Source organism: Netta rufina, assembly GCF_964035555.1.
Source record: "Netta rufina genome assembly, chromosome: 1".
Classification (NCBI taxonomy): Eukaryota; Metazoa; Chordata; class Aves; order Anseriformes; family Anatidae; genus Netta; species Netta rufina.
Window position 1 is genome coordinate 164806328 of NC_140123.1, and position 16294 is coordinate 164822621.

The 16294-nt window shown below is 35.0% G+C and overlaps 1 protein-coding gene across 1 annotated transcript in view; it reads right to left on the bottom strand.

Annotated features, from left to right (window-relative positions):
* PTPRQ (protein tyrosine phosphatase receptor type Q) overlaps positions 1-16294 on the bottom strand; it is a gene marked incomplete at both ends in the record, with an annotated part of 132760 nt that overhangs the window by 101096 nt on the left and 15370 nt on the right. The window contains 10 exons of the mRNA XM_084305484.1: positions 669-895; positions 1646-1757; positions 2727-2887; positions 5621-5881; positions 7247-7409; positions 11334-11431; positions 11928-12034; positions 12593-12743; positions 15218-15347; positions 15531-15661. Coding sequence (XP_084161610.1) covers positions 669-895; positions 1646-1757; positions 2727-2887; positions 5621-5881; positions 7247-7409; positions 11334-11431; positions 11928-12034; positions 12593-12743; positions 15218-15347; positions 15531-15661 — 1541 coding nt within the window. The remainder of the gene's footprint in view (positions 1-668; positions 896-1645; positions 1758-2726; positions 2888-5620; positions 5882-7246; positions 7410-11333; positions 11432-11927; positions 12035-12592; positions 12744-15217; positions 15348-15530; positions 15662-16294) is intronic.

The window sequence follows — 16294 nt, forward strand, 5'->3', positions numbered from 1 at the left end:
GAAATGGAAAAGTATGACATTTTCTTTATTTCAGGACATGACACTAGGTAAAACACTTGGGCTTAAAGAAAGCAGACTAAGGTGTCTACAGGCCACATATAAATACATATTCAGGCAAGAAAACACCTTCTTATTTCCTTAATTCTAAAATCAAAGAAAGTCTGGACGCCTACCTGGGCAGCCTGCTCTAAGGAACCTGCTTTGGCAGGGGGGTTGGACCTGATGATCTTTCGAGGTCCCTTCCAACCCCTTCAATTCTGTGATTCTGTGAATTACATACCAACATGCTTTTCTGGATCTGGTTGAGGTGTTTTGGAAATCTATGCATAACATCCAAAATGCATCAGTGGTTTGAAAGATTAAATCTCAATGGAAATGAAAGATTTAGACATTTTTGAAAATTCTAACCTTTGCTCTTTACCATATAACGTTGTATGTTAATAATATATTAACAGAATAAACTGTTTTAGAACAGTTTTGGCTGGAAATTATTTAAAGTGTATTTAAAAAACACTACAGTAAACAAATACCTGACTAATATATTTTTTATATGGCAACAGTAATTAGCAATGCACTTCAGAAAACACTGTATGCATGCAGCGTAGCCTCACACGCTGTAAAACTAGGCATAATTCAATAGTAATAAAAGGCATTTATAAAGCTTTTACCGTAATTTCATAAGTTGTTCCAGGGTTAAGATTGGTAAGAAGAACTTCCAGACTATCTGGTTTTGTTGTGACCTGTGTATATGCTGTTTGCATCCATGGGCAGACCTCTTTATATTTAACAGTATAGGAAAGAATTCTCCCATTTGGACGCAGTGGTGTATTCCATGACAGCAGAATTCCAGCAGAGCCCACTCTTTCACCTGCAAGAAATACAGGGGGCCCAGGATCTAAAATAAAATAAAACAAAATAAATAATATGTAGAAAAAAGTAATTAATTAAGTTTCCAGATAATAAAGACACCTTCAAGTTACTATAGAGAAAATAAATAATTTGCTAGAATAAATAAGATAAACTACTGAAGACTAACGTATGGTTTAAAAAGAACCTTTTTTTTTCAAGCTAGGGTACTGTTACAAAAATAATTAAATGAATTTTGGAACACCAAGAACATTCTTTTGTAAGAATGGAAAAAATGTAGTGCTCAATATCTTAATGGAAAAAGTAGAGTTTAATGCCAATTTAATATTTCAGACAATCTAGAAAGTTTCATTACAGTTCTTTATTTATTTTTTTTTAAATGCATTCTCTTGCAATACATGTCTAATATGGCTACATTTTTCTGACACATCTCAGAAGCCTACTACTATATGTATAAATTGAACTACAGATATTACTATGTGATGCTAACAAATTTTTCAAAAGCTTACAAAAGTTGTTCTTTATGTTTTGTTTTGTTGCCTTTTCTTTCTTTCTCTCTCTCTTTCTTTATAAATAACAAAGCTAATGGATTAATACAATTACTGCTCACATCCAGTTTCTCCTAAAGTCAGAGAAACTTTCAAGCTCCCATAGAACACCTTCAATTCAGTACCTTTTTTTACAGTTAAAGATGAAAAATTCTGATGATTATTCAAAAAAAGCATAGTTAACAAAAAAAAATAATAAAATAAAATATAACCAGTCATTATTAACTCACTTGTCACGTTTGTTGTCACTGTTCTACTGGCAGGAGAACTGTACAGTGAAGAAGAAACTGCTGAAACAGTAACATTGTATGTTGTTCCAGGTAGAGTATTAGAAAAGTCAGCCTAAAATATAACATGGATTCAAGTCTTTTAGAAAGAAACAAAACCCATCAACAACAAAACAACAACACAACCTCAAAATTTTAAGCATTGCATTACTGAAAGTGAGCTGTTAATAAGCTTTTAGAAATACAGCAGCATTTGCAACAGTAAAAATAGCAATTCATATTTGTTAGCTACAGCACAGCATTTTGCTAACTTATTTAACTAACCTCCATAACATTTGTATAACATTCAATATTAAAGAACAACAAAATTAACTATTAATTTTATCACAGAATCACCTATCAGTGTATCTATAGAGGTGATTCTGCATCACCCTAGTTATCTAAGTATACATGAAACATTTTAAAATCACTTCCTGAGAGAATAAACACAAAGCTAATCTGAAAAACTTCCAGGTTTCTGATAGTTAAGCTAATCCATCTTTCAAGATAAACATACTTTAAAAACTTATAAGCAATCATTTATACAAAATACCTGTATCTTTGCAGTTCCAATATAAAACAAAACCAAACCAACCAGAATGGCCATAATTTCTGTCAATATTATTATATTTTCCAGACAGAAGAAAGAAAAATTGCTCCTATTTCTTTTCGATGCCTCAGCAGCAAAATGTTGCCTGCATTAATGATTTAAGCACAGATCTTCCTGGCAAGTACACAATTAATGAGCCTGTATTACTCAATAGCTCTGCCCTTCCTTTGTTAAACTATTCATGAACCCTTGGATGACTGGCTGTATCTTTATAGCAGACAAAAAAAAAAAAAAAAAGATGCAGGGGTGGAGGGGACAAAATTCACTATCTGCTGTAAAAGTACCAAATTCTGGATGCTGAAATTTGCTTTCACCAATTTTTCATTAACATTTTCACATTCATAATTGCATTAAATAACTAAGGAAGCAACTTGCATCCCTCATCAGCACAGCACATAAGGAAAAGCTGGCCATCCAAATAATAAAAGCACATACTTGATAATCCCTAGCTCCACGATCTAGGATAACAATAGATCCATGATCAGGAATAAGATTCACATGAAATCTGTCCACATGTCCGTATGGTAGTCTCCAATACAATGAAAAAGAGTATGATGAAACATTGAAGAACTTTAGTCCTTCTGGCTTTGCAGGTTCTGAAAGAGAATGAGTAAACGCTCTACAAATATATCAGTAGTTACACCTGAATATCAAAGCATCCAAGAACAGTTTATTGGGTATATGAAGGACAACTGCTAACTAGTCCAGATACAGAAACATTTTACAGTACAGCTGCTATACTACTTCTGAGACTTGGTTGATAATCTCCAAACTATGCTGTGTAGGTATTGTGGAGAGCAAGCTCAGGTATTTCTGTCCAGTGTTTGGTTAACAAGGAATCTCTGCGAAGTCTTGATGTTTCTGCTGTACTAAACCTTAAAGGTAGCACTGCTGCTATAATAACTAGTGTTACTGTTGAAACCATGTTTGTTCTGTTGCTTGTTACAGGGTAGTTAACTCTTTTATACATGGAATCCCAGTAATTCCAGGAAGTCTAATGAGTTAAGTCTATGAAATTTGGTTGTTTTACTCCTTTTATTAAGGTCAAGTTTTCACACACTCCTGCAACACCATCTCACTTTCTTCTTTTTTCTGCCCATATATGCACCTTTAAATGTGCATCAATGATTCATAGCAAATAATCAGATATAGATTCTTTGATAGCTCATTAAAGCATTATATATCTTTAATATTGTATAATTAATCTAGCTGCACAATCGAAAGCCATGTGCAAGTCTCCTCTCTGCTTTGTATAGTACTGATAGCTAAGCATACCTGCCAGAGCAAGCCCAGTCAGATAGTTTGTCACATTTCAGATCTGCCACTACCTTTGCGCTCAGCCTTCTAACTCCCTTACTAACATGTTTCTCCAGAATTCAAACTAAGTCTTCTAGTATTGTTAATATATTGATAACATTCTTTCCAGTCTAAATATCATATACTTCTATCCTGAAAGAGCTCCACTTATTTTTATTTACTGTGAATCTGTTGAGATTATATATACTTTGTGAACTTTTTTCCCTGAATTTTCAGCTCCAGCTTTGCCATCAAATGGTCTGAAATATTCATCTATCCAAATATTACTATTATATTTCATATTCAATTTATATCTGTCACATGGATATGATTTTTACTTTATTGCTTTATTTTAATACTAACAGAACAACAACAACAATAATCTATATGCAGGAGTGCAAGTGTAACTGAGAACATAACTTCTTCCTTCTATGAAACTTTTAAGTCCTACTGTTGTCACCAGCACTATTATTACCACTGATGTTATTATGCTTGTACAGGTGTTTTATACAAACCCATGATTATTCCATCAGTATACAGTTATCACAGTACTTGAATCCATCTCTTTACTTCAGTTGAATTACTTCTGACCCAGCAATTGTGGACAGCCTAGAAACATCCTCACAGAAAGAGAAATTTAGTGCCATGAAGCCAGTGCTATTACTACCATTATCTTGTGACTGAGAATTTCCATTTCCATTGATGATGGAAAGAAGTTTCAGTTCTCCCCTCTTAAAGATTTAACCATATGAGGAGATGCATACATGCATGTAGTTCACTTGAGCCTCACTGCACCTGCTCTTCTACAGTACTCTTCTCCATTCCATGCACAGATACACTCCTTACCAGTAGTGGCCAGTATAGTTGAATAAAGTATAGCCAGTTAATTTGTGTAAAGCATGGTTAGAACAATTTCCTGTAGATTTCACCTACAGAACTAGCTGAGGTTGAGTAGATACATCAGTAAGCATGGAGTTCAAAATACATGTCAATTTTTCCAAAAATTAATCAATATAAACCAGCAGGCTCAGCATCAAACTTCATTCCATTGAGATGGAATCTCAATTCATTTAAGAAAAAACACAATTAGGCCAACCAAGCTGACTTAAATCTTCCTTTCATTAGAAAAAAAATAAAATGTGATCAAAGTATTATAACATTGAGGTGTTATTTCAAACTTAAAAAAAAACTTCGAGATTCTTCTTCCTGCGATATATCATCTCATAGTAAATATAAGTATTTCCACCTCTATGTCACTGTATTTTAAACATTCTATTTGACCTATTTCTTTAGTCCCCTTTATTATGGCAGAAGCAACAAATTTATCAAGCACTGATCCCATACGCAGACATACAAACATAGTGACATTTGGACAGAGTAGTCAGTCAGTGAGAACTTCCAACACTACTCAGGTCTCTCTAATACCACCATATAATTGCCAAAAGAAAAACTATAAAACATAGCATAAGAAAGTAGTAAAAGAAATCTATTGAGGTAATTCTGGAGCATTTTTCTGTCTTTTAAATTTCATCTTTATTTCATATTATTACATTACATTAAACTGTAGACACACAGGTCAAGATTGAGTTTTTACCCTGGTGCTTTAATCACAGTTCTAGTAAGAAACAGTCCTTGAATGGAACTGTTTACAATCTAAAGCCTTAACTCTACAAGCATTTGTAAAGCTACTTTACTTAATTTACAGTGAAAAAACTACTGAAATCAGATGAGGTAGAGCTCAATTTGTGTATAACTCTTTACAGGATGAAGACCTGTGAAATAATGAAGATACTAAACATGGTCAAAAGACATGCAGTGCAGACAAAGAGTACCGTTTCTGGTAGTGTATCACTTGACACATGTTGCATAGGGTATAAATAATGTATGTCCATGACCACAGTAACATATTACATGCAGTCTCCCTTGAAATTCCCGTGTTATTGAAAAAGGTGATACACACAAAGCTAAAAGTGTGTAAAACTGGTATTGACAGCTACCATTCACCAGCAAGGAGAAAAAGAAACCATACAGACCTGTTACAATTTCAATGAAAGCAGAAGCTCCTTCAATATTGCCTTGTAGTCTTCGCAGAGTGAAATTATAAATGCCACCAGCAGTCAGATTTGTAACACTGAAGTTAGATACTGCTCCTGGAATCCTAAATTTGTTTATAAAGGTGTTGTTTGATAAAGATGCTTTATACGAAGTGAAGTTAGTCTTGGTTGGATTCCACATTAAAGTTGCTGATGAAGTATTTACCGTTTTTAATGTAAGACCGCAGATCCCAGCTGGTTCTACAGTAAATTCATTTGAATAATTAGAGAAAATTTTAACATATAGAAGTAGTGATTTTATTCAATTAAATGTTTTCTAACATGCTTCACAGAAAAGAAGATTTAAAAAAATTGTTCATTGGTTCACATAGGGACACAGTAAGTTGCATAGAAACAGTGATCAACAATTTTTTCCTTGTTAATTATTTGTTTTGGTTATATTAAGCCTTCTAAAATAGCAGATATTTATTTACAAATAGCATCTCTATTAATATGTGAAGTATAGCTGCTGTTAGAAAATAAACGTTTGCAGCCCTCCTAAAAAAAATGAACCTACCATGATTATTACATTTCCATAAGCTTTCTTTAAATTTAAAATGCTAATTAAGGTATGGATTATTAAGCATGAAAAAACCCTAAAGGTTTGCCATTACAATGATGAGAATACTTTCTGTATGCTCTATCCATATACTGAACTCACTGACAGCAGTTTTGAAAACACTTGCCAAAGACAATGGGAACACCTTCAGGATCAAGATAATGGTCATTCTGCTGCATTTTGCATTAATGAGAATGCAAAACTAGTTCTGTTTTTTTTTTTTTTTTTTCTATTTTTTTTTTCTGTGATTCACTGACCTTTGAATAACTAACTGCACAGCCTCCTTGACAGTTAAGGAGTTCTAGTTCCAACAAGCCACAGAAAACCCATCATAGGGAGGAGGACTATAACATGCATGTGTATAAAACTGGGCATTGATTTATATTTTGATTACACTTAGCTATTCTATCTCCTTCGGCAGGTCAAAAACAAATATAAATCCCTTTCTATGGATTTCTGACACATACAAAGTCTCCTGTTTTATGCAGTATCACAGGAGCATTGGAAAACAGTTGCTCACAGATAGAAAATGAGTGCAAGATTCAGGGTTAATACTCTGGACTTTGTTATGCAATCTGATGCACAATTTCTCTTCTCACTTTAAGTCTTTTGTGGTCTTGTACTGGAGCAATCATCAAATCCACTATAGGGTTGCAAGAATTTACCAGATGCAGAAACAATCGTAAACAAAATGCAAAGTATTTTTTTTAAGTATAGAATGATATTCTGACATTATTTATTCCTGATGAAACTGTAAAAATTTTGAGAGTCCACTTCTTTTTTTCAAATGGGTATCTACAGCTATGTCTAGACTTTAAATTCAACCCACTGCATTACAGACAAGGCTCCTGCTTAAGCAACTATCACAAGAGGAGGAGAAATTTCCCACCATAGTCAAACTTCATTTTGAACTCTGACCCTTTTGAGTCACTTACATACAATGATTCAAATGCTTCTGCATCCACATTTACCATTATTCAAAGAGACAAGTTATGAGGTGTCCTTACTTGTGATGACACTTCTCTCCACAGCCACAGAGGAATCCAAGCCTTTAACTGTCCTTAGCTGAAACAAATATTCCATCCCAGGGGCCAGATTTTTCACTACAGCTCTGCTATCATAAACAGTTGTGGTAAGCAACTTTTCATTATTCATCAGACAATATGAAACCTATGGAAGAAGAGTAATTTTTATATCCAATTTAATTAAGTATAATATATGTTATTATATTTGAATATATGTATACACTTGTATTATTATATAAACATCTATTATCTATTACATAAGTAATTATAAGTAAAAAATATATGATCATAAGTAATTTCTCATATGTCATTTATTATTTCACTTCATAAAATTAATGTTTAGCAATTCCAACTACCTGTTTATGTAAAAATATTTACAATATCCCCAAATACTTTAAAGATAAAAAAAATAATAATCAGAAATATGGCTTAAATTTTATGTTATGTTCCATAACACTGATCCACTGCTTACTCGATGTTCCTTAATAGTTATGACCTAAAGCAGTGACCTTAATCTTTAAAAATTGGCGAGGAAAGTGAAGTTAAGTCAATGCTTACTTGGCTCTGCTCTTGGAGGGAGGATAATAAAGTGTACTCTGACTGCCGAGTCATACAGCTGTACTAATAGGCTGTGCAATTAACTACAAGATAGAGTAAGAACAGTCACTGGGTAAAAGCAACCCATGGATTAATCAACAGGATGGGAGAAATAGTTTTCTATACTGAAATTTAGAAAGATACCTCAGAAATCTTAGTACGTTTCTGGCAATAAATAAATAGAATAAAATAAAAATAAACAACTGCGCATTGGTCAGAGCTGAGATCCTGAAAAGAGCCTGAAAGAATCAGTCACTCAACTCTGTTCACTGGGATACCTTGAAAATTCACTGCTTTGAACCACTGAAAAGAATAAAAGCGTTGCAAGAGTTTTCACTGTTTTCACATTTGCACGAATGGAAAGCAAGATGCACACTGTGTTTATCCTTAGAAGAGGGCTCTAGACAAACATTTCCAGCACTCATACATGCATAGATTTCTCAGCCATGGCAGACAGTACCAAGAGATCAAGAAGATCTGCAGCTGCTTACACCAGTGTGTACTGTCCTGTCACCAAGAGAAGAGGAACGTGGTAGTGATCTGAAAAGACTTTGGTTCAGCTGCTGTTATTTGGGGAGGAATGATGCAGTTCCCCTTGGTATCTACATATTGTACCAGCACAGCACCTGTTAATGCATACTAAATCTTGGAGACTGACATCAACTCATTAGAATTATGGCACTGCAAAATGCTAGAAGCAAAGCTATAAATTAAAGATTTACATCTTGCATAAACAAGTTAGGAAACTACCTTTTGTGTGTTAGGAAACTACCTTTTGTGTACTCTTCTCTCCACAAACTACAATATATTGCTTAGAAAGTTGGTGAGCTGGGATAATAAATTTTAAATGACTAGTAAAATGATCTCTTTTATGCAGGTGCACCTTACTAAGCAACCAGTCTACTGAAGCCTTCCTCATTAAAGATTTATAGACAAGGTCATTTATTCAGATAAAGCACTGTGCAATGTGGCTGCTTGCTCAAGAGATACCAATACCAAACAATAATACTGTGCCATAAAGATCAATATTACAGATGACAATTACTTTCCACAGGATGGTAAAAATAACCTAACCACATACAGAAGTATATCTGAACTGGTTCACAACACAAACAAGAATATTAAATTAAATTTTGAAATTTGTAAAAGTACTCCAGCCTACATTAGCAAATGGTGCTGTGGCAGATTAACTAGCTAGTCTTACTCATTCAGATCAATGCAGCAGTACACTAATGAAGAGAAGAAACGCTAAGGAATGGTACTAAGAATACTCAGATTTCAAGTTTTAGGTAAGGATATAATAGGAGTCAGGAGGAGAGGGGGAATTAGACACTGTAATATCAGGGTATAAACTGTGTAAAACCATTACAGCAAAGTACTTTGTTGTATGGTAGTGCTACAAAATCAAGGATATCCTAGTCAGTGAGTTAAGGGTACAGGGCTACACCCTGAACTCTTTATTGATTCAAATGAAACATTTAAAGAACAGTAGAACAGTTTACTATAGAAGAGGTTTTTTGACCGTTTGACCGTGTCCAAACAGCAACTGCAAATGGCAAAGGTATACAAGACAGGCTGCAAAAGACAGGATACAAAAGAGACTGGTTGAATGTCTCGGTGAAACATGATCCACAAACTAAGTGTGTAGATGTCCTGGTGGATTGTTTCTGACCAGAGGACTGGAAGAACAGAAACTACTCTAGATTTTGTGCTAAGCGTTGCAAAGGATATGGTTCAAAATACAAATGATGAAGAGCACTGTAATACCAACCCTGAAATATTAGAACTTATCTTCTTTGACAGAATAAAAAATGTCTAGCACGTTTAAATAGAAAAGGGGAAATTTAAAAGGAAATTTAAAGAAAATCATGGTGAGCAGTTAAGTTTGCAAATGTTCGTCATAGTATGAAAAACAACAAAAGGCTACCTTAAAGGTTCATATACATAACACACAAACAGGTTGCAGAGGGCATGTAGAAATAGCCAAGGTATATGAACCTTGAAGAGGATTACTTTAAGAAAAGTCATCCTTAAAAAACTGAGATCGTGCTCAAACAATAAAAATAAGAACTACCAACTTGTCTAATTCATGCAAGCTAACCTAAGAAGTGCAGGAAAGGGCAAGGCAGAGCAGAAACACGGGTCAGCAGGCCAAAAGAGTCAGAGGAGCAAATTAAAAATGGCCTAAGAATTAATATATATATATATATATTCTAAAAATATTTTTAAAATAATTTAGAAATTAAGCTTAGAATTGAATTAGATGATCTTTAATTAAATTGGATGATCTTTAAGGTCCCATCTAACCCAAACCATTCTATGTTTCTATGATTCTATGGGGCTGCTACTAGCTGATGAAAATGCAAAGGAATCACTCAGTAAAGACAAGCCCATAGAAGAAATTGTAACTGAATTTTTTAGATGGTCAATGATTTTCCCACACCAGAACCATCATCAAGTATAAGTTTAAGTCAAATTCTGTTGTTGAAAATTGAAATACCCACTGAAGAGGTTTTAAAAACGTTTGACAATATTCATAAGATAAGTAATTGCCAATGAAAGGTATAGAAAGAAAAACGGGTAAACACCACAATAGTTTTGATAACACCATTCTGCATCCACATCCTAAGTGAAAGTCCAGTCTCAAGAAAGCTATCAAAGACAAAGAAAAATATTACATGAACTGTAGAATGACATCCACATAAGAATGGTGCACAAAAGACAATTGAGAAATTAAAGCCTATAAAATAGTGAAAGGGATGGATATGGTGAATATCCAGTCTTAGCTATTTCTTAAACCACACAAAGGAAAAGAATATCCACATTAAAATAAAAAGTATCCAGTTTGAAATAGGACATAATGAAATTGTGTAGTATGAACAATTAAACAAGGAAAGGTAGTCAGGAAAGGTAGTCACTGTTTTTCTCATGTATGTTCAGATTTAACCTGTAACTCAGGAAATCCCTAAATTACTTAGTGCTTAAGGCTGGGAAGGCCTGGGAGGTATTAAATATTGGCAATTTTGTCTTGTAAATGGCTACATTAAGAAAAAAATCAAAATATTTTACTCTAGAACTTTCAAACCAACTCATTTAGATCCTTGTATATAAAAGGAAATTTTTATTTTGCAGTTTAATTTGTATTAAAAATTCACAAAGCTAAGAAAATAAGTTATTGCATTACAATTGCATTTAAACTTTGACTTGTAATTTTTTTCACTGTTGCACGTTAGCTGAAAAATCATTTTGAAAGCTTTTAAAAGCTTAATTTTATAATCATTTACAAAACTGTTATGCAATACGAAATATGTCTTTAGCTAACCTTCTCTAGAAATGATATTCGCCCTTGTAGTTTCATGGTTTATAAAGACTAATAACTATTGTTGGGTTTGCAGTACCTGCAATATAATAACTTCATTGAGAAATTTAAAAAGAGTAAAAAGATATTGCATTGTTCCCATTTTTATCTCACCTGAAACATATCAAATCCTCCTCTTGGCAGTTTCCAAGACAAATAGACTGCATTTTCTTCTTGCCCAAACACCTGTAAATCTGATGGTGGATCAGGATCTGAGGTAAAGATAAGAGTAGATGCAAAATTTAGTATCAAGATGTTCTATACTAATTTGAAGGAAATTAACATCTACAGAAGACTCTGCTGTAATTCATTATTTTGAACTGCAGTTCAGTGCAGTTACAGATTTCATTTTGTACTTAAGAAAAATCTGAAAAATTCAATTCACATCTACATATTAGCAACAGAATCCAAAATAAAAGCATTGTTTGTAAATTTTTATAGAAAAGTTGTATCATCCTAATAATATACTGTTTCGTCTATTGGCATATTCCCATTGAACACAAAGGAAACTTATTTGTGCTTAAAAAGCTTTTATTTATAACTTTCAAGGATGTTTAGCTTGAAAAGAAAGATGTTACTTCATGTGTTGATTTGAATAAAACCATGCACTGATTTAATAAGAAATAGCTTTTCTTGGACAATACATTAAAATGTAACAACCCTACATATCTGTTATCACTAAAAATTATTAATAAACTGTGAACATACAGGTGCTAATCTTGAGTATGGTGGGACGACTTCTTTTTAGTCCATTGGTTGTCACAATATTGATTAAGAAATCAGTGCCTGGCTGAAGATTCTCAAATTTGTATATTCTACAAACATAAAAAAGAAAAGATACTGTGTTCTTTAGGATTTTTAAATGCACGTGTCTTCATAAGTTTAATTCATTATAGCATTTTGAATATTATTTACACATGATGTGTGGATATACATACATATGCTGTCAGTCAACAAATTATTTTGCTGTGATACAACTATCTAACATGATAAAATCTTATCTAGCATGATAAAATCTTAATTAGGATGCATTACTCCATGATAGCAAGTTCAAGTACCAGAAATTCTTAAAAGATTAAATTAAACATCTAGAACGACACACAGGTTCTATAGGCATTCACTCCGATGCAGTATTTCATTTGTTCTTCTTTATACAGAGATACCATATGAGAAGTCATTTGTTAAAAAATGCAATTCTTAAAATGGCCTTTTTTCACATGGGTTTAGCAATGTATATCAACTGAAAAATCAAACATAAATCCCATGTAAATAACTCTGCAGACTACTTATTTTAGATATACTGTGCAACATCTATTTTCAGTTCATGTTAGCTATTTTTTATATAGCTGAATATTAAAATGTTGTCTTCATACCTTACACCGGAAGATAATATTTTCTCTTTGTTGAAGATCTTGCTGTTTATTGAAAGAACATATCCATCAAATTTATTTTGGGCTGGTGGCCAAGTAACAGTTATTGATTCAGTCTCTCTGCTATAGTTCAGATATTTAACTACATTTGGTACTGTGTAAAAATAAAACAAAACATTATTTTTAAAATACATTTCAGCTATATTACTCTATGGCAGGCCTTACTTCAACAGGCTGTGATGAAAACTTTCCCCCTCCCCCCCAAAAAATAAATATGTCATGTCCTTGTTTATTTAAACCACACAAAGAATGATGCAACTGCAGTAACATGCATAGGGACTTTCAATACCATTAGATCCAAAGCCAAACTGATTGCTTCACTGTAATACTGCTTAGTGTAGTTTGAACATCACTGATGTGAAGTTCCTCAAAACCCTACAATTTCTCAGAAAAAGGAATGTCAGCATAAGGGCTAACATACTGAGCCAAGACCTAAATATCTTGTATTCAGTGGTGGCCAAAAGCAGATGTCTACAGAAAAGCAAGTCTTGCACATGATAATCATCTTCAATAACTTCCCAAGCTACCATCTCCTACTGTGCAGCTGAAAGATTTCCTGAGCCAAACCACAATCATAACACCAAATGTCCTCTGGCCAAGAGTTCCGCAATTTATCTACAAATTTAATAAACAACTATGTCCCCAGGTCCAACCAGGCTGAAGATGTACTCCCACTAGGCACATGCATACAGAGCACACATGCACAATGTATACATTTTTGGACAGCTACAATGATCACAGACACTCAGAGCACTCACACAAATACAAACAGCACTAATGGCCTCATCCTGCTCTCCTGCTGGCTGAGAATGGATGTCCATTAGTGAGAATACTTATATACAGATGTACAAGGTGCGTGCCTCCAGCAGCTGGGCTCAGACACTCAGTCTGCCAAGTAGCAGCCCCTGGACCCAGTCTCTCCAGCTGCTGGCACCAGGACACACAAGCTCACAAGGTTACAGCCCCACTCTTATCTGGACTATCACACCCTCTCACAATCACACAGCTGGCCAGGATTTCCCAGATCCCAAGAGCCAACCGCCTGTGGTCACACACTCAGAAAAGCACAGATACTCTCACAGCTGGAGCCAGCCCTGAGAGATCCATTCACCACCTTGCTCCCAGGCCACTTTGCCTATTCCCCACCTCATCCAGCTTGATCCCCAACAGCAGCCACACACTCACTCACCCACCCACCCTCACACCACTCACTGCTACCACAGACCAGTGGTCTGACCCCAGCTGCTACATTCCCACCCTGGTACACACAACACGCACCCAGAAAGAGTTAGAAACAGCATAGCCAGCCAAGATACTGAACAGAAAATCATTTCCATATGACTGGTTGTTTTTACCCCCTTAACCCTCTAATTTCTACATTTGCTCCTCCTCTTTGGTTCCTCCCTTAAACATTCCATATTAAGTCCTGTGCAGTCCTGAGCTGCCTTTCTCCTGCACCCCATTACACATCCTACATCCTTAGGCAACAACCTCCCGTAGTCCAAAAGCTGATCTGGATAGCTGCTCTCCATGACTTGTCTTGATGGGCTGTATGCCTGGACAAATGGGGCTGTGGCTCTCCTTGGACAGCCCTGGAAAGAGCCTTGACAGGGACTTTGTTCCTTGTGAGTCCTTAATTTGGGTTTCTACCTGGCACTGTGCTCCTCTGGGCTTGTGGAGTTTGGCCTTTGATGGGCTGGTGGCTCCTGGATGGGCCTAGAGAAGCCTGGCAGGCTATTATTTAGGCTCCCCCTCCTGTCTCTGTCTTTCTCTCAGCTCTGCTGTGGGTGTGCGCACAAGCTTTTAGCATGTTCTAACAGGACCAGAACTGCACAGTGTGTTCAGAAGGCAAGAGTACTTCGATTTCAACAAGACAAGAATGTTTTCTGTTTTGTTTTATAATCTCTCCTATCTTCTCCTAGTCACCTTGGATGAATTTTAATCTGCTGCTGTGCTAATTTTAATGCTCATTTTTTCATGGAACCACTCATCCTAATCTCAAGATATATATGCAACTAAAGGAAAGCTCTAGCAGCAAGGAGAATGACAATGGGACTTATTATTAACATTGGAGAACTAAAACAGAACTGTGCGTCTGAGAAGCATATGTCCTAACCTAAAGTAAAAATAAATGTAGAAAGCCCCATATTTAGTCCTGATGTAAGAGGAGGCCAATGAGAGAATATCAGAAAACAATTCAGTTCTGAACAGATAACTGTGTTCAAACTCAGCAGTGAAGTGAAAAATCAAATACTAAACAGAAATCTATGTGAAAAGACTACTTTTTTAATGCTGGTAGACAGACTGTCTGGAAGTACCACTTGTACACCTGGAGCATCCACGTGCTTGAGTCATTATGTTAACATCAGAAGTTAATTGTACACTACAACCATATTCAACTGCATTTACTTTCAAAGGACACAGCCAAATAAGTAACAATGAAAGAGAATGAGGAAGAAATAAGGAAAGTTATTTATTGACTTTTCTGTACTTGAAACAAAATTCCAGGAACTGTGAAAGAAAAGAGATATAGGTAAACAATGCTAAATATAACGACACAGGTCTCACCTGTTTCTATTTCCTTTGTGACAAAAATGCTGTCTCTGAAACCTTCCTTTTCTGTTCGAATTGTAAAATTGTACAGCTTACCAGGAATAAGATCAGAAAATGTTGCTGTTTCTTGCCTGACCTTCTGGACCTAAAAAGCCAAATAAAGTTTTCACAGAACTGCTTGCAAAATTTGCTTTAATTATGCTAATTACACCTCCACCTATTTTAGTGGGAGACATAGCTTTTAATTTAACCTCTGATTACTTTATGTAAGACTTTAAAAAAATATAACTGTATTGTCTATACACAAGTGGTCACTTAAAAAGCATACCCTGAATGCACTTGCACAATTTGTACATGTGACTTCATATCGCTGAAAATCTCCATCAGCACGGTCCCAAGCAATTTCTATTGAAGTGTCTGTAACATTACCTTCTCGTACATTGAGAGGAGCTGCCAGACCTACAAGAAAAAAATAAAATCCATTACTGTTAATCCAACACTTTTTGTGTTTCCTATGGTGACATAAAAGTGAAGACAATCAGTAACAGATTCAAACAAGTAGAGGGCAAAATCTGATCTCAGACATGCAAACACAGAGGTGTTCCAAAACAGAAAAATGGTGAAAGAGCAAGGAGATAATATTGACACTACTCAAAGAAAATTGCTTTTTTGCTTATCTTAAAATCACATGGGGCCGAACATGCCAACAATCCTAGGCAGGAAAATCCTCCAGAATGAAATTAATCCCTAATACTACTGCAATAATGCTCACAGTTGACCTAAATTTTGCCAGAAAGATCAGCAAAACTGGGTAGACTAGGCAAAGCAAATACTCTTTATCCCTAATTAGTATAGCTTTGTATAATATATTACAGATCACACTACGGAGGAGCTTCTACTTTTGTCTGCGTTTCTTTCATCCAATCCCAGCTGCTTCTGGCTGGAATGTACCAAAATTTACACATTTTCTAATAGAAACTCAGATTTTTTCTTTCTTCCAAGTTTTTTTGGGGCACAGGAGGGACAAATCAGAATTGTTTTCTAAGGAAATGTCATGCTAAGTTTAGGGATTGCTCTCACACAAGTAATCAA